The sequence below is a fragment of the Carcharhinus amblyrhynchos genome, chromosome 14 (genome assembly GCF_965287045.1).
Source record: "Carcharhinus amblyrhynchos chromosome 14, sCarAmb.v2.hapA, whole genome shotgun sequence".
In the NCBI taxonomy this organism is placed as follows: domain Eukaryota; kingdom Metazoa; phylum Chordata; class Chondrichthyes; order Carcharhiniformes; family Carcharhinidae; genus Carcharhinus; species Carcharhinus amblyrhynchos.
In genome coordinates, this window is record NC_137337.1 from 58,478,240 (window position 1) to 58,500,238 (window position 21,999).

The 21,999-nt window shown below is 44.2% G+C and overlaps 1 protein-coding gene across 1 annotated transcript in view; it reads left to right on the forward strand.

Annotated features, from left to right (window-relative positions):
- Nucleotides 1-21,999, forward strand: part of galnt16 (UDP-N-acetyl-alpha-D-galactosamine:polypeptide N-acetylgalactosaminyltransferase 16) — a 132,589-nt gene that overhangs the window by 30,178 nt on the left and 80,412 nt on the right. Inside the window, exon 2 of the mRNA XM_080202011.1 lies at nt 13,822-13,997. Coding sequence (XP_080058137.1) covers nt 13,822-13,997 — 176 coding nt within the window. The remainder of the gene's footprint in view (nt 1-13,821; nt 13,998-21,999) is intronic.

A 21,999-nucleotide genomic window follows, 5' to 3' on the forward strand; every position in this document is an offset into this window, starting at 1 on the left:
CTAGTTATTGTGAAATGATAGTTGGTTTCTGTACATTTTGTCCTGGAGAACAATCAAAAAAACCCTAAGGAATGTATTTGCCAAAGGATATCGCTCTGCAATCTGTAGCATTTCCCTGACACTCCTTTAGATGAAACTTGTCTGCACAACTATATTCAGTGCCTTGACCGGGTCCTGCCATTATTCAGTCAGATCATAGCTGATCTGTAACAACTTCATTCACCTGCTTTGGATCTGTAACCCAACAAAAATTGATCAACCTCAGTTTTGAAGTTTTTAATTGACGCCCAGGTGTTTTGGGGGAGCAAGTCCCAGATTTTTGCTACCCTTTGTGTGAAGCAGTGCTCTCCAGCGTTGCCCGTTAACAGCCTTGCTTTAATTTTAAGTTCTGGACTCTAGCACCAGAGGAAATAATCCCTCTCTACCCCATCAACTTCTTTCACCATCTCGACCACCTTGATTAGATCACTCTACAATCTTCTCTGTTCAAGGTAATACACACCTGGTCTGCACAATCTGTCCTCATAATTTAACCATTTCACCCTGGTATCATTCTAATGTCAGAGCAGTACTGGTGAAACTGTTATTCCCCTGAACTCATCTTTCTTGTTCTGAATAAATCTGTCTGTGGACTCTTCATTGTACATCCAGTTGAGGGTACACCCTGCAGTCATGATGCATTGGAGATAGAGGGAATAGACTCATTTCAATGTAGTGTGTTTGCAGGAAAGGCGAGCAGAGAGCATCGATACATAAGAACACCGGAGATAGGAGCAGTATGCTAAATAACTCTTCAAGCTTTCTGCACTCTTCAGTACAATTGTAGGCCAATCTTTTGCCTGAACTTCACTGTGGGTGGTACAGTGGTTAGCACTGCTGCCTCACGGTGCCAGGGACCCGGGTTCGATTCTGACCTGGGTGACTGTGTGCACTTCTGCACATTCTTCCAGTGTCTGTGTGGTTCCCTCTGGGTGCTCTGGTTTCCTCCTGCAGCCCAAAGATGGACAGTTTAGATGGATTGGCCATGCTGAATTGCCCCATAGTGTCCCAAGATGTGTAAGTTGGGGGGGGGGGATTAGTGGGGTAAATGTGTGAAGTTACGGGGATAGGGCAGAGGTTGGGCCTGGGTAGTATGCCCTGTCAGGGAGTCAGTGCGGACCCAATGGGCTGAATGGCTTCCTCCTACACTGTAGGGATTCTATGATTCCAAACCACTCTCCAAGTCCCTTGATTCCCTGAGAAACCCACTACCTGTTGAACTCAGTCTTAATTATGTTCAACGATGGAACATCCACAACCTTCTGAGGGTTCCAAAGATTCACTTTGATTGAAGAAGTTTCTCCTGAGCAAAGTCCTAAATGATCGACCCCGTATCGTGAGACTTGTCCCCATGTTCTACATTCCCCAGCCAGGATTAACAACCTCTGTCTATCCTGTCAAGGCCCTTCAGAATCTTGTGTGTTTCATTAAGATCACCTCTCGTACCCCTCCGAACTGCAGAGAGTATAGGCCCAATTTATGCTGCCTCTCATCATAGACAACGCTCACATCGCAGGACCAATCTAGTGAAACTTTGCTGTACAGCCTCCAGGGCAGAAATGTCCTTCCGTAAAATACAGGGTGGAATTTTCCTAAAAAATGGCCGAGTGTCAGATTCTGACTAAAAACCAGTGTGTTTCTTCCCAGACCTGATGACACTTTGTCAAAAACACATAGGGTATGTTTTTTGCACCGCTATTCTTGAGGGGTGCAGCCTAAAGAAACCAGCGAGGCTGACTCCACAAGAGATTGGGAAGCCTTGATATCAAGTTTAAGTTTAAGACCCCTCCCCCACAGACATCAGGACACCCGACATAATCAGTATGTGCAGACTGGTACTAAATTAAGAAGCAGAACATCAAAGGTCAGCATTTCTGGGTGATTACCTGACCCATGTGCAAATTGACATAGGACAAATCAAAGGAGGGAGATCAATGCAAGGCTGAAAGACAGGTGTGGGAGAAATGGCTTTCAGTTCACTGGCACTAGCGTCAGTACTGGGGAAAGTGGGATATGGAATGTTGGAATGGTTTACACCCATTTCTTGCCAGGATTGGTGTTGTTGTGAGCCACATAACTAGGGAAGTTGAGAGGTTTTTAAATGTGGAGGCAAGGGAGGATGTGGTAAATCAAAGAGCAGTGACAGTGAAAAGAGAAAGGTATTTTTATGGAAAATGAAAAACAGACCATGACAGGAAGGGATATGATGTGGGTATGCCGGCGTTGGACTGGCGTAAACACAGTAAAAAGTCTGACAACACCAGGTTTTAGTCCAACCGATTTATTTGATAATAGACTCACAAGCTTTCGGGTTAGTCCCTTCGTCAGGTGAATGGAGAGTTCTGGCCTCAGACAGAGCATATAAAGCACAGACAGTTTAGAGATTACTGATTAGAATGCGAATCCTTACACCTAACCTAGACAGTATAAATCATCTGTTTTGTTTCAAATGCTTTATGCATTCAGATACAGAGCTTTTAGTTTTATCCTTTTTTAATATAACCTCTAGTCTCATCTGGTGACTTGCTTTGTCAATAAGTCAACAGATGAGACTAGAGGTTATATAAGAAAAGGATAAAACTAAAAGCTCTGTATCTGAATGCATAAAGCATTCAGCTAAGAGCACACACAGAAATAAGTAAGACAATTTAATAGTCATTACAGAGACATGGCTGCAGGAGGAAATGGATCCGGGCCTGGATATTAAAGGATATTTAGGAAGAACAGGAAGCTAGGAAAAGGCGGAGAAGTGGATCTGTTAGTTAGTTAGCAGAAGAGAGAGGGATGACCTAAATTCAGGAAGCCAGGATGTGGAAGTAGTTCAGATAGAGATGAAAATTGGTAGAAGACACAGAAAGATTAAAGATAGTATCATAGAACCTATACGGTGCAGAAGAAGCCTTTTGGCCCATCAAATCTGCACCGACCACCGGTCAGACTATCTTACGAAGGCTCTCTGCCACCTTATCCCTGTAACACCATACATTTACCACCCACCTAACCGCCACATCTTGGGGCACTAATGGGCGACTTAGTATAGCCAAAGACCACTGTTTAAAAATAAGCGGTTGCTCATTTAAAACGGAGATGAGGTGAAATGTTTTCTCTCAGAGGGCTGTGAGTCTTTGCAATACTCTTCCTGAACAGGCAGTGGAAACAGAGACTTTGAATATTTTTAAGGCAAAAGTGGATAGATTCTTGGTAAGCGAAGGGTTGGTACATTTTTAGGGGTATGCCAGATGCAGATTTGAGGTTCCTATTGGATCAGCCATGATCTTATTAAATGACAGAGCAGGCTAAAGGAGCTGAATGGCCTGCTTCTGCTCCACGTTCATGAGTTTGGATGTTATTTTAGCCACTTTGTCGAAATCATCAATATAAAGAGCATAAAGGCAAAATACTGCGGATGCTGGAATATAGAGATCATGTTGGAGAGGTTGTTTAGGGTTGAGGAGGAGTAATAGAGGAACATTCAGCTGCACGGTACAATTGATAAAACAAGTAGTTCAGTGACAGTGTGCAAGAGAATGGGAAGACATGAGAGAGAAGAGAACAAAGGAGGATGACTGATGAGAAAGAAGGAAGAATGAAAGAAAGGAGAGGGAATATGAAAGAATGAAGGGAGTGAGAAAATAGGGGGAAGAGACAATGACTGAGAAAGAACAAGACAAAGCAAAGCAAGATGGAAAAGGAGAGAAAAGATAGAACACCAGTGTGTGAATGAAAGAGTGCAAATGAAAGCGGAGCAAGAGAAAGTGAGCTTGAGAATAAGAGCAAGATTGGAAACAAGACATCTGGAATGAATGAATGAAGTGAATAAAGGCAGAGCAGGAGGATAATAAGGTGAGAGAGAGGGAATGGAAACAGAACAAGTGAGAACAAGCTGGAAGCCACAGAGCAAGAGACAATATGAGTGGAAAAGACAGCTGCAGAAAACAGGATTGAGGGAAAGAGAACACAATGGTGGGAGACAGAAGTGAGAACTTGAGAGAATTGGACTGAGTGAGAGATAAATAAGAATGGAAACCAGACAGAACTGTGAGTGAGAAACAGGAGAGAACAGGAGTGAGAGGGATAGAGACTGAGACAGAATGAGAGAGAGATGAGAGACAGAATGTGAACAAGAATGCAAGAGAAGAACGAGTGCTCATGAGATTAAAATGCATAAAACAGAATAAACGAGGGAGTTAAAGAACAACTGAGAACAAGCAAAGGAGCAAGAAAACGAGAACATAAACAAATGTGAGAATGAAATAGAGATGTGGATTGTATACACTTTTATTCCTGTGTACTTTTACATCTGATGAGTTGTATAATGTATGTAATATCCTAGTGAATCAGTTATTGAAACAAAAGGCAGCTTTCATGCCGAGACCATTACAGAGAGAAAATATTTGCTTGTTTTTTTTAAATATAAGCTACATGTTGAAGTCAGGAGGCCATGCCAGCAAATCCACTTAGATTTATCTCCCTTCGGAATAAAGAATAAATCTGGTTTGGTTTTCCAGTGACACATGTTCAAATTTCTAAAGTTTTTCCAGAATGTTTCCATTAAAATATCCAGCACTACAGATTTTTAAAAGGATGTTATGTCCTTTTCAGGCTTTGAAATTGAAAAGAAAGGGCTGACATTTCTGTAGCACTTTTTGGGGCCTCAGGATATCCCACACCACTTTACAACCACTTGAGTTCTATTTTGAAGTGTAGTTATTGTTGTTATGTAGGAAACATAGCAGCCAATTTACATACAGGCAAGTTCCCATGAATAGCATTGTGATAATGTCCTGATGATATTGGTTTGGGGATAAATATTGACCTGGACGAGAGTTCTTTCCACTTATATCTGCTGGAGCTTAGAAAAGGAAGAGGCAATTTGATTGAGACATTAAAGACTGAGGGCTCTTGACAGGATGGATGTGGACAGGATGTTTCTTCTTGTGGAAAATCTAGGGGTCACTGTTTAACAATAAAGGAGTGTCCATTTAAGACAGAAAACGAGGAGAGATTATTTCTTTCAGAGGGTTGTACGTTTTGAAACTCTCTCGGAAGATGGTGGAAGCAGAATCTTTGAATATATTTATGGAAGTGCTAGATAGATTCTTGATTAACAAGGAGATGAAAGATTGCTGTGGGTGGGTAGGCATGAGAGGCTAAGGTTACAATCAGATCAGCCACGATCTTACTGAATGTTGGAGCAGGCACAAGAGGCCAAATGGCTTATACCTGTTCCTAATTCATACCATAGAATCATAGAAACCCTACAGTCCAGAAGGAGGCCATTCAGCCTATCAAGTCTGCCCTGACTCTCCAACAGAGCATCTTTCCCAGGCCCACTCCCCTTATTCCCATAACCCCTCACATTTATCCTGCTAATCCACCTAACCTACACATCTTTGGACACTAAGGGGCAATTTAGCATGGCCCATCTACCCAACCTCCATATTCCTTGGATTGTGGGAGGAAACCGGAGCACCCAGAGGAAATCCAAGCAGACGGGGGGAATGTGCAAACTCCACACAGTGACCGACGGCTGAAATTGAACCCTGGTCCCTGGCACTGCTAAGCAATAGTGCTAACCACTGTGCCAATGCCCTGATGTTGATCCTGTGATGGATTAGCAATAAGAACTGGTGGAGACGCTGAGTGCAGATTAAGTGTTGAAGGATACAGACAATGGCTGTTTGATTTCATAGATGTCAACATAAGCAATACTGACCTTTAGCTGTGCCTTGATGGTATCATTCTCACCTTTGACTATGACAAGACAGCCCCGAACATCACCTAAGCATAATGCAACGCCATCCGCGCTCTCAAGACCAACCGCAACATTATCATCAAACCAGCAGACAAAGGAGGGGCCATCATCATACTGAACAGAACAGATTACTGCAAAGAAGTGTACCGACAGCTGAACAATGAGGAACACTACAGACAGTTACCCGCTGATCCAACCAAAGAACACACCCGTCAGCTCAACACTCTGATCAAGAACTTTGATCCGGACCTTCAGAGCACCGTCTGTGCTCTTATCCCACGTTCTCCCCGCATTGGAGATCTCTACTGCCTCCCAAAGGTACACAAGGCAAACACACCTGGCCGTCCCATCGTATCAGGCAATGGGACCCTATGCAAGAACCTCTCTGGCTATGTCGAGAGCATCCTGAAACCCTTTGTACAAAGAACATAGAACATAGAACATTACAGTGCAGAACAGGCCCTTCGGCCCACGATGTTGCGCCGACCAGTTAAAAAAAACAATGACCCACTAACCTAAACCAATCCCTTTTCGTCCATAAACCTATCCACGGATCTCTTAAACGCCCCCGAACTAGGCGCATTTACAACCGCGGCAGGCAGGGCATTCCAATCCCTCACCACCCTCTGGGTAAAGAACCTATCCCTGACATCCGTCCTATAACTACCCCCCCTTAATTTAAAGCCATGCCCCCTCGTGCTAGCTTTCTCCATCCGAGGAAAAAGGCTATCACTGTCCACCCTGTCTAAACCTCTAATCATCTTATATGTTTCAATAAGATCCCCTCTTAGCCGCCTTCTTTCCAGCGAAAACAACCCCAAATCCCTCAGTCTCTCCTCATAGGACCTCCCCTCCATACCAGGCAACATCCTGGTAAACCTCCTCTGCACCCTCTCCAAAGCCTCCACATCCTTCCTGTAATGTGGGGACCAGAACTGCACACAGTACTCCAAGTGCGGCCACACCAGAGTTGTGTACAGTTGCAACATGACGCTGCGACTCCTAAATTCAATCCCCCTACCAATAAACGCCAAGACACCGTATGCCTTCTTAACAACCCTATCTACTTGATTCCCAACTTTCAGGGATCTATGTACACATACACCTAGATCCCTCTGTTCATCCACACTATTCAAAGTCCTCCCGTTAGCCCTATACTCAACACATCTGTTATTCCTACCAAAGTGAATTTCCTCACACTTCTCCGCATTAAACTCCATCCGCCACCTCTTGGCCCAGCTCTGCAACCTGTCCAAGTCTTCCTGCAAACTATGACACCCTTCCTCACAATCTACCACATCTCCGACTTTGGTGTCATCAGCAAATTTACTAATCCACCCAACTATACCCTCATCCAGATCATTAATAAAAATTACAAACAGCAGTGGCCCCAAAACAGATCCCTGAGGCACACCACTCGTAACCGAACTCCATGACGAATATTTACCATCAACCACCACCCTCTGTCTCCTATCTGCTAGCCAATTCCTGATCCAATTTCCTAGATTACCCTCAATCCCATACATCTGCATTTTCTGCAGAAGCCTACCATGGTGAACCTTATCAAACGCCTTACTAAAATCCATATATACCACGTCAACTGCCTTACCCCCAACCACCTCTTTGGTCACTTTTTCAAAAAACTCAATAAGGTTAGTAAGGCACGACCTACCCGCTACAAAACCATGCTGACTATCTCCAATCTATTCATTACTCTCCAAATAACTATAAATCCTATCCCTAATAATTTTTTCTAAAACCTTGCCCACAACAGAAGTGAGACTCACCGGTCTATAATTCCCGGGGAAGTCTCTGTTCCCCTTCTTAAACAATGGGACAACATTCGCTAACCTCCAATCTTCCGGTACTATACCAGAGGCCAACGACGACCTGAAGATCAGAGCCAGAGGCTCTGCAATCACTTCTCTTGCCTCCCAGAGAATCCTAGGGTAAATCCCATTCGGACCAGGAGACTTATCTATCTTCAATCCCTCAAGAATATCAGCACATCCTCCTTATCAACTGTAATACTGTCTATTCTACTCCCCTGCAACCCATTGTCCTCCTCAGCTATATTCTTGTCCCCCTGCGTGAACACCGAAGAGAAATATTGGTTCAATGCCTCTCCAATCTCTTCCGGTTCCACACATAACTTCCCTCTGCTGTCTATAACTGGCCCTAATCTTGCCCTAACCAACCTTCTGTTCTTGACATACCTATAGAACGCCTTAGGATTCTCCTTAATCCTATCAGCCAAAGTCTTCTCATGTCCTCTTTTAGCCCTTCTTAACTCACTCTTCAACTCCCTCCTAGCCAATCTAAAGTTTTCTAGTGCACTACCCGAGCCCTCAAGTCTCATCCGAACATAAGCCTCCTTTTTCTTTTTAACCAACGAATCAACTTTTTTAGTGCACCACGGTTCCCTAGCTCGACCAATTCCTCCTTGCCTGACAGGGACATACCTATCACAGACTCGCAGTAGCTGCTCCTTGAAAAAACTCCACATTTCGGACGTTCCCAGTCCCTGTAATCTCCTAGTCCAACCTATGCTTCCTAATTCTCTCCTAATAGCCTCATAATTACCCTTCCCCCAGCTAAAACTACTGGCCTGAGGTTCATGCCTATCCCTTTCCATCACTAAGGTGAACGTAACCGAATTGTGGTCACTATCACCAAAATGCACACCAACTTCCAAGTCTAGCACCTGGTCTGGCTCATTTCCTAGCACCAAATCCAATATAGCCTCACCTCTAGTTGGCTTATCTACATACTGACTCAAAAAACCCTCCTGCACGCTTTGTACAAAAACTGACCCCTCTAACGAGCTAGAGCTATAGCAATTCCAATCAATATTAGTAAAGTTAAAGTCCCCCATAACAATTACCCTATTACTTTCACTCCTAACCAGGATCGTCTCCGCAATCCTTTCCTCAACCTCTCTAGAAGTTTTAGGAGGTCTATAAAAGAACTCCCAGCTTTTGTCGCGACACTATGGACTCCCTACGGAAACTCAGCACACATGGAGCAGTTGAACCAGAAGCACTCCTCATCACAATGGATGTCTCGACACTCTACACCAACATCCCCCACAACAATGGCATTGCTGCAACTGCCTCAGTAGTCAACGCTGACAACTGCCAGTTTCCAGATGCAATTTTACAACTCATCCGCTTCATCCTGGACCACAATGTCTTCACCTTCAACAACCAGTTCTTCATCCAGGCACACGGAACAGTCATGGGGACCAAATTCGCACCTCAATATACCAACAACTTCATGCACAGATTTGAACAAGACTTCTTCACTGCACAGGGTCTTCAACCAATGCTATACACTAGATACATCAATGACATTTTCTTCCTTTGGACTCATGGTGAACAATCACTGAAACAACTATATGGTGACATCAACAAGTTCCATCCCATCATCAGACTCAGCATGGACTATTCTCCGGAATCGGTTGCGTTCTTGAACACACACTTCGCCATCAAGGAAAGTCACCTCAGCACCTCACTGTACCGCAAGCTCAAGGATAACCTCACGATGCTCCATTTCTCCAGCTTCCACCCTAAATACATTAAAGAAGCCATTCCCTACGGACAAACCTTCCGTATACACAGGATGTGCTCAGATGAGGAGGATCGCAATAGATACCTCCAGACGCTGAAAGATGCCCTCAGAAGAACAGAATATGGCACTCGACTCATCGATTGATGGTTCCGATGCACCACAGCGAAAAACTGCACCGACCTCCTCAGAAGACAAACTCGGGACACGGTGGACAGAGTACCCTTCATTGGCTAGTACTTCCCCGGAGCAGGGAAGCTATGACATCTTCTCCGGAGTCTTCAACATGTCATTGATAAAGACGAACATCTTGCCAGGGCCATCCCCACACCCCCACTTCTTGCCTTTAAACAACCGCACAACCTCAAACAGACCATTGTCTGCAGCAAGCTACCCAGCCTTCAGGAGAACAGTGACCACGACACCGCACAACGCTGCCACAGCAACCTCTGCAAGACATGCCAGATCTTCGACACCAATGACATCATCTCACATGAGAACACCATCCACCAGGTACATGGTACATGTTCTTGCAACTCGGTCAACGTTGTCTACCAGATAAGCTGCAGGAAAGGATGTCCCGAAGCATGGTACATTGGGGAAGACCATGCAGACGCTACGACAACGGATGAATGAACACCGCTCGACAATCACCAGGCAAGAGTGTTCTCTTCCTGTTGGGGAACACATCAGCGGTCATGGGCATTCGGCCTCTGATCTTCGGGTAAGTGTTCTCCAAGGCGTCCTTCACGACTCGTGACAACGCAGATTTGCTGACCAAGAGATTGATAGCCAAGTTCTGCACGCATGAGGATGGCCTCAACTGAGATCTTGGGTTTATGTCACACTATCTGTAATCCCCACGACTTGCCGGGGCTTGCAAAATCTCACCAACTGTCCTGTCTGGAGACAATACACATCTCTTTAACGTGTGCGTAACGCTCACATTGTCTGTACCTTTAAGACTTGATTACCTGTAAAGACTCGTGTTCCAATCATTATTTTGTAAATTGAGTTTGTGTCTTTATATGCCCTGTTTGTGAACAGAACTCCCACTCACTTGACGAAGGGAGCAGCACTCGAAAGCTAGTGGCTTTTGCTAAAGTTGTACCTTAAGCTGGTGGTGTTACTGTATTTACCCCAGTTCAACCACGGCATCTCCACATCATTATTTGAGAAAGGTCAGATAAGTTCTCCCTTGTGTGCTGGCCAATATTTATCCTTCAATTAGAAGCACTGAATTATTGTTGTCTGTGGCAGCTTGCTGTATGGAAGCTGGCTGCTGCGCTTCCGCCATTCCAACAGTGAAAGGTGCTATATAAATGCACGCCTTTCTGTCTTTCTAAAGGTCAGCTCAACTGGGTGTTCTGATGCAGCCAGGTTTCACATCAAACTTTGCTGAAATCTTGCTGCCATTCACACTGGCTTTCAATGGGAAACCCCTTGACAACGGTGGAACCATTAGATCCTGATGCCAGCAGTGATGTGCCTCCTCCCACTGCCTCGAAACATGCTGCATAGAAGGAGAAAAATCCCACCCTTTGACTCTGTTTCTCTTTCCACAGATACTGCCAAACCTGCTAAGGTTTTCCATTTTAATTTCACATTTCCCACATCCACAGGATTTTGCTTTTATTTTCCATAATTCTGATTCCCTCACCAGGGGAAATATTTTCACTCTGTCCATTCCATTGAATATGTTTAACAATTTTAACACCTCAATTGGATCTCCCTTCAACCTTCACCTTAATTGAGTCACAGAAAGAACACTGCATCAGTTATTGTTTGAGCTTTAAATGTATTGGCAGGAGGGGGGCACAGTGGTTAGCAGTGCTGCCTCACAGCGCCAAGGACATGGGTTCGATTCCTGGCTTGGGTCACTGTTTGTGTGGAATTTGCACATTCTCCCCGTGTCTGTGTGGGTTTCCTCTGGGTGCTCTGGTTTCCTCCCACTGTCCGAAAGATATGCTGGTGGATTGGCTATGTTAAATTCTCCCTCAGTATACTTAGGTGTCAGTGTGTGGCAACTAAGGGATTTTCACAGTAATTTCATTGCTGTGTGAATGTAAGCCTACTTGTGATGGATAAATAAACTTTAATTTTAAGAGGAGCCGGTGGGTTCTTCTCCAGATCAGAGGGACCGAGTTATAAGAAAATACAGAGAAACATTTGTTTTCAGCCTCACACAGAGATGACTGAGGGTAGTAGCTGGCATGGGAATATAAATCTTTCATAATGCTTCAAACTAATCCCGAAGATTAAATGAAATTGATGCAAACTAGGGAAAGACAGGTTTAGGGCTGATGACAGGAAGAATGAAATGGAGACAAAATTTATTCAATCATTTGAGAAACCTCTTTATTTTTGTATATTGAAACTTCGTGCTGATATTATTAATGATTCAAGCATGGGGGTCAAAATCACTTGGAGATTTACCCAGAGTTTAAATGAATTAACAAATTCATTGTCATCACCAGGACAGCATAATAGAAAACAAAATATGGGCAGGTGTAGGCCATTCAGCCCTTTGAACCTGCTCCACCATTCATTATGATCACCCATCTCAGGAACCTGTTCCCTCTTTCCCCAGACACCCTTTGATCCTGTTAGCTCCAAGTGCTATATTTAACTCTTGAAACTTCTTGAAAATGTACAATATTTTGGCCTCAACTGCTTTCTGTGGTAGAGAATTCGACAGCCTTACCACTTTCAGGATGAACAAATTCCTCTTCATTGCAATCCTAAATGGTCTACCTATATCCCTTAGATTATGACCCCTGGTTCTGGATACCTCCGCCATCTGGAAAGTCCAACCCTGTCTAGTCCTGTTAGAACTTTATAGATTTCTATGAGACTATCCCTCCAGTGAATATAATCCTAACTAACTCAATCTCGCCTCATACGTCAGTCCTGCCATCCCAGGAATCAGTCTAGTAAACCTTCACAGCACTCCCTCTAGAACAAGAATATCTTTTTCAGGGAAGGAGACCAGGACTGAACACAATATTCCAGGTGTGGTCTCACCAAGGCTCTGTATAATTGCAGCAAGACATCCCTGCTCCTATATTTGAACCCTTGAGCAATGAAGAACAGCATACCATTTGCAATCTTCACTGACTGCTGGACCTGCATGCTTACCTTCAGTGACTGGTGTACGGGGATACCCAGGTCTCATTGCACAACACTTTCTTAAAATCTTAAAAGCTAGACTGTCCAGCAGTGAAATGAGTAAGGACTCTTTCAAAAAAAGGATAGACGAAATCTCTCCCCCAGAAGAAAGAAATATTAGGATAAATGACCAAATGTTTGGCTAAAGAGAGGTTTTCACAGGAGTCTGAAGGAGGAGAAAGAGGTAGAGACGTTTAAGGGAATTTCCAAAGCTTAGGGACTTGGTGCTGGATTGGTTGCCATTTGTGGAAAATCTAAAATGGGGAATTGGCAAGAGGCCAGCACTGGTGGAATGTGGAGGTCACAAAGGTTTCTGTGACTGAATGTGACAAATTCCGTGTAATATTTGTTTTAATTGTCATAGCAATTGTACTGCCTTTTTACTTTGCATGGCTTTATTTCATTTCTGTGAGTGATGAAAAGTTAATTAAATGTAAAATTGCTTTCACATTGCCTATGTAAGCCTTGTGATTACTCTGCACCCTGGAGAATTTAGAGATTAAGTTGATTGATCCAGATTGAGTCAGGCCAATTCATAAATTCAGAACTATTTCTGAGGTCTTGGTTGATCTCAACCTGCTGTAAGTTAGACATAACATCTAGAGGTACTTGCCAGGAGAATGGAACCCATTTGCTGGGATTGGTCAGAATGACAGAGCAAACACTACAACACTGATAAGCAGCACCCAGTAGTAGTCACATGGAGAGGGAGAAAGGAAGCACAGGAGAGGTGAGGCGGGGAGTCAAGTCCTAAATGTTGTTAAAGACTTGGGATCAGGTCACTTGGCGTGATTGATGCACAGTATATCATGTGACCAAACCTCCCTTTCCTATAACAATCTCTGTCGTTTTCTATCCTGGACCAATGTTATTACGAAACAGATGATCTGGTCATTTAATCTCATTGCTATTTCTGGGATCCTGCTGTAAGTAGGTTGGCTGTTATGTTTTCCCAGTGGGATTTCCAATTTTCCAGGGCATCCTAACCTTAACGCAGGGTTGTCCTAAGGATTTCAGGAATCTAGCACACTTCAGCATGTAACCCAGGAAAAATATTGAAGGGCCATTAAAACAATTGTGTTGATATTTTCATTTCCTTTGAACCCTTCTGATTAATAATTATAACCACACTTTATGATTGGGCAAGGCAATGGGAGGCAGGAAGAAAGTGAAATTAAACCTCCCGGGATATATCCAACCATCGTTGGCAATGGTCTATAACAATGACTACACTTATAAACATAAATGCTATGAAAGACACTGTATAAATGTAAGTTTTCTTTCTTTTCCAGGTAACCAAGACACTTTGGCTGGATAGAGGTAAATTACATGCCTTTGATGAGAAGGCCTATCTCTCCAGCAAACTTCTGAAACCTGGAGATGATCCTTATGGACACCATGCTTTCAACCAGCAGGAGAGTGACAAACTTGCCAGTGACAGGGCGGTCCGTGACACCAGGCATTACAGGTAGCAGGAAGCACTTCAAACAACCAATAGTGGATTGGAAATTAAGAGTGCCTTTCACTTACCAAAACCCTTCCCCATGTTCTATCTTTCTTTCCTGAAGGTCCTAACTTGGTAGGATTTTCTCTTCATTTTCATTCTCAGGTTGTGGGCATTACCACTGAGGCCAGTGTTTGTTGCATACCTCTAATTTCCTGCTAAGAAGGTGATGGTGAGCTGTCTGTTTCAACTGTTACAATCTCTCTGATGTAGTTACATTCATGATGCTGCTAGGGAGGAAGTTCCAAGACATTGGCACAGTGACAGTGAAGGAACAGCGATATAGTTTCCAATCAGGGTGAAGAGGAACTTGCAGGTGGTGGTGTTCCCATGTGTCTGTTGCCCTGGGCCTTCTAGATGATAGAGGTGGGCTCGTACGCTGCTGTGGAAGGAGCCTTGGAGTGTTGCTGCGCCTTGTAGATGTTACAGACTGCTTCTACAATGTGCTGCTGGTGGAGAGGGTGAATGTTTAAGATGGTGGATGGTTGCTGATTAAATGAAATATTTTGTCCCCTGGACAATGCCGAGCTTTTTGAGTCTTGTTGGAGCTGCACTCATCGAGGCAAGTGGAGTGTATTCCATCATATTTCTGACGTGCACATTTTTGAGGTGATGGTATGATATGAAGAGTCAAGAGGTGAATCACTCACCTCCTGATGTGGCTCTGCTTCCCTTGCAAGTATCAGTGGACCATTTGGAGTTTGGGCCAAGTCTGGTCCCGATCACATCCTGTGTCCACACACTTTCTAGATGATCATTTTTAAAAGTAGGGAACAACACTGACTCCATTCAGCAGCCCAAGGATAATCTGGTTAGCTGCCTTTGTAAGGAACAACTTGATCAGACCAACACTGGACTGTTATGTCTCCCCATTAATGATGAACAGTGTCGAATAATTCAGCATGATATAGATAGGCTGGTAAATTGGGCGGTGAAATGGCACATGACATTTAATCCAGATAAATGCAAAGTGATGCATTTTGGAAGAAATAATGTAGGGGGGAGTTATACAATAAATGGCAGGACCATTAAGAGTATAGAAACACAGAGGGACCTCGGTGTGCAAGTTCACAAGTCCCTGAAGGTGGCAGCACAGGTGGAGAAGATGGTGAAGAAGGCATATGGTATGCTTGCCTTTATAGGAAGGGGTATAGAGTATAACAGCTGGCGTCTAATATTGCAGTTGTATAGAACGTTGGTTAGACCACATTTAGAGTACTGTGTCGAGTTCTGGTCACTGCACTACCGGAAGGACGTGGAGGCTTTAGAGAGAGTGCAGAGGAGGTTTACCAGGATGCTGCCTGGTATGGAGGATCTTAGCTATGAGGAAAGATTGAGCAAATTGAGGTTGTCCTCCCTGGAAAGACAGAGAATGAGGGGAGACCTAATAGAGGTGTATAAGATTATGAAGAGTATAGATAGAGTGAACAGTGGGAAGCTTTTTCCCAGGTTGGATGCGAAAATCACGAGGGGTCACAGGCTCAAGGTGAGAGGGGCGAGGTATAACTCAGATGTTAGAGGAATGTTTTTCACACAGAGGGTTGTGGGAGCCTGGAATGCACTGCCAAGTAGGGTGGTGGAGGTAGGCACGCTAGGGTTAAGACTTACCTAGATAGGCACATGAGCAGACTGCAGATGTTCTAGTTGAAGATCAAGAGCGTCAAGACGTTCCTGGGAATTAATAGATTCCTATCAGCCGTCCAACAAATTTTAAGGCTCACCTGTCTGTTATGTTGGAGCTATTGGGGATCTTCCATTAATGTCTGTATAGTCTGTTGTATGTTCATTGATGTCTCCTTTTACATCCACAGGCGATTCGGTCTGCCTTGTTGGCCAACAAGGTGCATACACGCGGTGGGTCGTGCGAAGGCTGCTCTTGGATGTTGCTTCGAGAGTTGCCTAGTGCTTCACGTCCGTTAGTGTACGCTTAAACTGGACCAATTGATGGGCAACATGACAGCTCAGTGACTATCACTGTTTGCTGTGCAGTTACAGGGACCTGGGTCGGATCTCCGGCTTGGGTCAGTATCTGTGGGAGTTTGCACGTTCTCCCCGTGCTTGCGTGGGTTTTCTCCAGGTGCTCCAGTTTCCTCTCACACCCCAAAATCGTGCCTTTAGGCTGATTGGTGACAATAAATTGCCCCTAAACTGCATCTCCCTTAATCTGGCACACATATAATTTCCTAAATTTGCACCCCTTTATTGTGGAGTCCACTAGATGTAGACAAAAGTTGTAGGTAGAAGAAGGACTTGAATAAGGCAGTCACTGAGTGTTAAAATGGGTGGCAGGGGCTTGTAGGGCCGAAGGGCCTGTTTCCTATGCTGTACTGTTCTTTGTTCTTTATTAGCCTTGATTATGTGGTCAAATCTCTCTTAAACCCACAACATTCTGAGTCAGAGGGAAGAGCACTGATTCAGGGCTGACACATGAATTGGAACTGTAGATATCCAACACGGAGAGATTGTTATGTTGGGTTTCACCAGTGACTGTGTGGTATTAGAGTGAGGTAGCCAATCAGACAGATTGTACAACTTTCTAAAACATTTTCACTCGTTAAATGAAGGCATATGTCAACTCTCAGTTAACATCTGTGCACTGAATGAAACTGGTGTCGAAGGAACAAATGATTTCACTCTGAACATCAGTTCAATTGGAACAATACGCGTTGTGTATTTTGAAGCTTTCTCTCCATATGAGGATTGTGGTCATGGGAAGGGAGTGTACGCAGCTGGAGCTCATCACACTCTCCATTCTGCTGGAGGCGGGTGAAACCTCTCGGAATATCTTCAACCAAAGTAGGAACCCGTAATATACACACAGGCTCACTCACTCTCACACACAAGATAAAGGCACACACACCAACACACGACATACGCACACACACACACAACAAGCATACACTCACTCACAAAGACAAATGCATGCACACACAACGAAGACATATACAAAACAAAAAAACATTCACAACAGAGACACACTCATTCACAAAGACATACACACTCACAACAAAGACACACACTTAGCTACAACAGAGACACACACACTCACATGCAACAGAAGATACAGGGTGGAATTTTCCCATCCTGCCCACCTCTGGAATCGTAGAAGGCAGGGAACAGACCACCTCAGGTGGGATGTTCCGGTCTTGGAGAGAGCGCAGCTGGAAAGTCCTACACACACACACACACACACACACACACACACACACAACATTGATTTGGCAGATAAGGCAAAGGAGAATCCAAAGAGCTTCTAAAATACATAAAGGGCAAAAGAGTAACAAGGGAGAGAGTAGGGCCTCTTAAGGATCAACAAGGTCATTTATGTGCGGATCCACAAGGGATGAGTGAGATCCTAAATGAATATTTCTCATCAGTATTTACTGTTGAGAAAAGCATCGACGTTAGGGAACTTGGGGAAGTAAATAGTGATGTCTTGAGGAGTGTACGTATTACAGAGAAGGAGGTGCTGGAAGTTTTAAAGCGCATCAAGGTAGATAAAGGCTGAAGAGGAAATTGCTGGTCCCCTAGCTGAGATATTTGAATCACTGATAGTCACGGGTGAGGTGCCTGAAGATTGGAGAGTGGCAAATGTTGTGCCTTTGTTTAAAAAGGGCTGCAGGGAAAATCCTGGGAACTACAGGCCAGTGAGCCTCACATCTGTGGTGGGTAAGTTGTTGGAGGCATTTTGAGAGACAGGATCTACAGGCATTTAGAGATGCAAGGACTGATTAGTGACAGTCAGCATGGCTTTGTGAGTGGAAAATCATGTCTCACAAATTTAGCATTTTTTGAAGGGGTAACCAAGGAGATAGATGACGGCAGTGCAGTTAATGTTGTCTACATGGACTTTAACAAGGCCTTTGACAAGATACCGCACGGTAGGTTGTTGCACAAGTTAAATTTTACAGGATCCAGGGTGAGGTACCTAAATGGATACAAAATTGACTTCTTGACAGAATAAGAAGTCTCACAACACCAGGTTAAAGTCTAACAGGTTTATTTGATAGTGGTGCTTATCTGGTGTTGTGAGCCTTCTTACTGTGTTTACCCCAGTCCAATGCCGGCATCCCTACTTCTTGACATAAGCCAAAGGGTGGTTGTACAGAGTTGTTTTTCAAACTGGAGGCCTGTGACTGGCAGTGTGCCTCAGGGATCAGTGCTGGGCCCACTGTTATTTGTCATTTGTATTAATGATTTGGATGAGAATATAGAAGGCATGGTTAATAAGTTTGCAGATGACACCAAGTTTGGTGGCATAGTGGACAGTGAAGAAAGTTATCTCCAATTGCAATGGGATCTTGATCAGTTGGGCCAGTGGGCTGACGAATGGCAGATGGTGTTTAATTTAGACAAATGCGAGGTGATGCATTTTGGTAGATTGAACCAGAGCAGGACTTACCCAGTTAATGGTAGGGCATTGGGGAGAGTTACAGAACAAAGAGATCTTGGGGTACATGTTCAGGGATCCTTGAAACAGCTCTGTCACAGGTGGACAGAGTGGTGAAGAAGGCATTCAACATGCTTGGTTTTATTGGCCAGAACATTGAATACAGGATTAGGACATCTTGTTGAAGATATACCAAACATTGGTAAGGCCGCACTTGAAATATTCTGTACAGTTCTGGTCACCCCATTATAAGAAGGATATTATTAAACACGAAAGAAAAGAGTTATTAGGATGCTACAGGGATTTGATGGTTTGAGTTGTAAGGAGAGGCTGGATAGACTGGGACTTTTTTCCCTAGAATGTAGGATACTTAGATTAATTGCCCCTTAGAGTCCTGAGATGCATAGGTTAGAGGGATTAGTGGGTAAATATGTAGGGATATGGGGCTGGGGTCTGGGTGGGATTGTGGTCAGTGCAGACTTGATTGGGCAAATGGACTCTTTCTGCACTGTAGCGTTTCTATGATTCTAAATGCGAGATGATGCATTTTGGTAGTTTGAACCAGGGCAGGACTTACTCAGTTAATGGTAGGGCGTTGGGAAGAGTTATAGAACAAAAAGATCTAGGAGTACATGTTCATAGCTCCTTGAAAGTGGAGTCACAGGTGGACAGAGTAATGAAGAAGACATTCGGCATGCTTGATTTCATTGGTCAGAACATTGAATACAGGAGTTGGGATGTCTTATTGAAGTTGTACAAGACATTGGTAAGGCCACATTCGGAATACTGTGTACAGTTCTGGTCACCCTATTACAGAAAGAATATTATTAAACTAGAAAGAGTGCAGAAGAGATTTACTAGGATGATACCAGGACTTGATGGATTGAGTTATAAGGAGAAGCTGGATAGACTGGGACTTTTTTCTCTTGAGTGTAGAAGGCTGAGGGGTGATCTTATAGAGGCCTATAAAATAATGAGGGGCATTGATCAGCTTGATAGTCAATATCTTTTCTCAAAGATAGAGGAATCTAAAACTAGAGGGCATAGGTTTAAGGTGAGAGGGGAGAGATACAAAACTATCAGAGGGGCAATTTTTTCACAGAGAGGATGATGAATGTCTGGAACAACTGCCAGAGGTAATAGTAGAGGCCGGTACAATTTTGTCTTTTATAAAGCATTTAGATAGTTATACGGGTACGATGGGTACTAGAGTGATATGGGCCAAATGCAGGCAATTGGGGTTAGCTTATTGTTAAAAAAAGAAGGGCCTGTTTCCATGCTGTAAACCTCTATGACTCTATGGTTCTATAATATAAAACAAAAGACACACACTCATATACAATAAAGTCTCACATAATAACAAAGACACACACAACAAAGACAGAGGGGGTGATGTTACCAAAAAAATTCTAAGTGCCGAACGAACGTGAAAACAGGAGAGAATCGTGCCCATTTTTTGGGCAAGCTCCAAGAAGCAATTATACGGCATGTAGAAAAAAAGAGTCCAAATGTGATGCTCACCAGCAGGAGGAGTGGGCAAAGCTGGCTGCTGAGCCTCTAGGGGCGCCATTGCGCAGGTGCCCTGATCTCTCAGTGAACTTGGTGGAGTGTGTAGCATTGGGAGATCTGTCACTCCCTAGCAACTCCTGAATCTGTCTCCCTTCCCCCCCAGTTGCCATCCATGGACATCGCATGTCCCCCATAGATATCATGTGCCCCCCATGGACATCACCTGCCCTTCCTTCTGACAATTGCCCTGGACATTGCCGACTCTCCCCCCAACACCCAGTGTAGGATAACCTCCCTTCACAACCCCCCCACAAAGAGATCCATCGCCATCATGGCCCCGTCTCATTATTGGCCTGCGTCTATAGTCCCCATCCCCTTCAGGCCCCTCCTCCTCCCCTGCCTGCTTGGCACTGCCCAATGCCTGATGTGCGCTGCCAGGGTGCCCAGGCTAACACTGCCCAAAGGGCACTGCCCAGCCCTCTCAGTGTCCTTGACCACCACCTGGGGGGGAACTTCACTGGCATCCGGTCCCACTGTAGGGACCATACATGATCCTCGCTGATGAGGACTTTGACCGGTGAACAGATAAAGACAAGTGAGCTGGGACAATTGTGTCTGGGATTCACTGATGATATTTAAGTTACCTGCTGAGTATTGAAATAAGCTTTACACCCTTTATGGGTGATTAACCAGCTAACGAGCTGGTAAGATCGTCCCCACAAACTAATTTACAGCAAAGAATACCCACAATAATGACACAACATACTGACATGCAACAAAAGACACATGCACAACAAAGACACACACATAACAAAAGACACGGGAGGTGATCTTACCAAAAAAATTCTAAGTTCAGAATGAGCCTGAATATGGGAAAAACTCACACCCTTTTTTTGGGCGACTTATAAATCGAATCTTACCTCAGTCTGGCAAAAGTATCTTGACAAACTTGAAATTTGCCAGCAGAGGGAGTGGTGGGGCCTAAATTGCCCAAAAGCCAGCTGATAGCAGCAGAGGGTGCAATGACACATGCTCAGACCTCTGTGTTCTCAGAACACAGAAACCTGTCACTCTTTCTGCTGTTATAGCAGAACTTCACGGGTCTCTGCAGTCGACTGCCTTCACCCACCCCCCAATCTCTTCCACCCAGACTGATCGGCAGATTTCTCCCGCCCACCAATCACTACTGCAGAGCGGCAGCAGTCCCCCCATCACTGAATGACCATCCCCCCAATCTGCCTCATCCCCACCCCTGCACTGGTTGTGGACAGTGGCAATGCCAGGGTGCCAGGATAACTTTTGTGTGTGTGTGTGTGTGTGTGTATGTGTGTGTGTGTGTGTGTGTGTGTGTGTGTGTGAAAGTATTTGTGTATATGTGTTATATGTGTGTGTGTGGCTGGAGGTAAGACCCAGCACTCTTGATTCCTAACTCAGTCTGTCACTCATTCCCTGGAATAGTGGAGTGTATTTTAGAATCTAATCTCTGCCACTTCTATCATTCCACAGCACCAATATCCAAATTAAATTATATCATTCAGTTAGCTCTTGGCTGACCTGCTCCTCAACTCCACTTTATATCCTATCCCGCGATTGTCTTTGATCTCAGTCCAGTTGACCCCTACATCCAAAGACTTTAGGTTTCTAATGACAGCCAAATGGAAAAATTCTTCCTGATGTCACTCTGAAATGGCCAGGCTCTAATTTAAGACTGGGGAGAATTTTGTAGAGGAGACGTGGGTCCCAGATCCTGAACGTGGAGCTGGTGAGATTTTGTATTGCCTCTTTCCAGGAAGCCCACTGTAGCTTGTGCTACTGGGACACAGAACATGTCACAGGTCTATCGTGATCCTTCATTCTTGATTCCTCATCAAAGGATTAGTTTCTCTAATGTATTAAAACTTTTTGCTCATCATGAATTAAAGAGGGAAAAAGCTTGTTAATATCTAAAATGAATATACGCACAGTCCATGCTGACCTTCCAGTGCAACACTGCACTTTTGGAGACAGTACAAGATGTTAAACAAGGACTTTTAGGCAGATGTAAAAAATCCTGTGACACTATTGGAA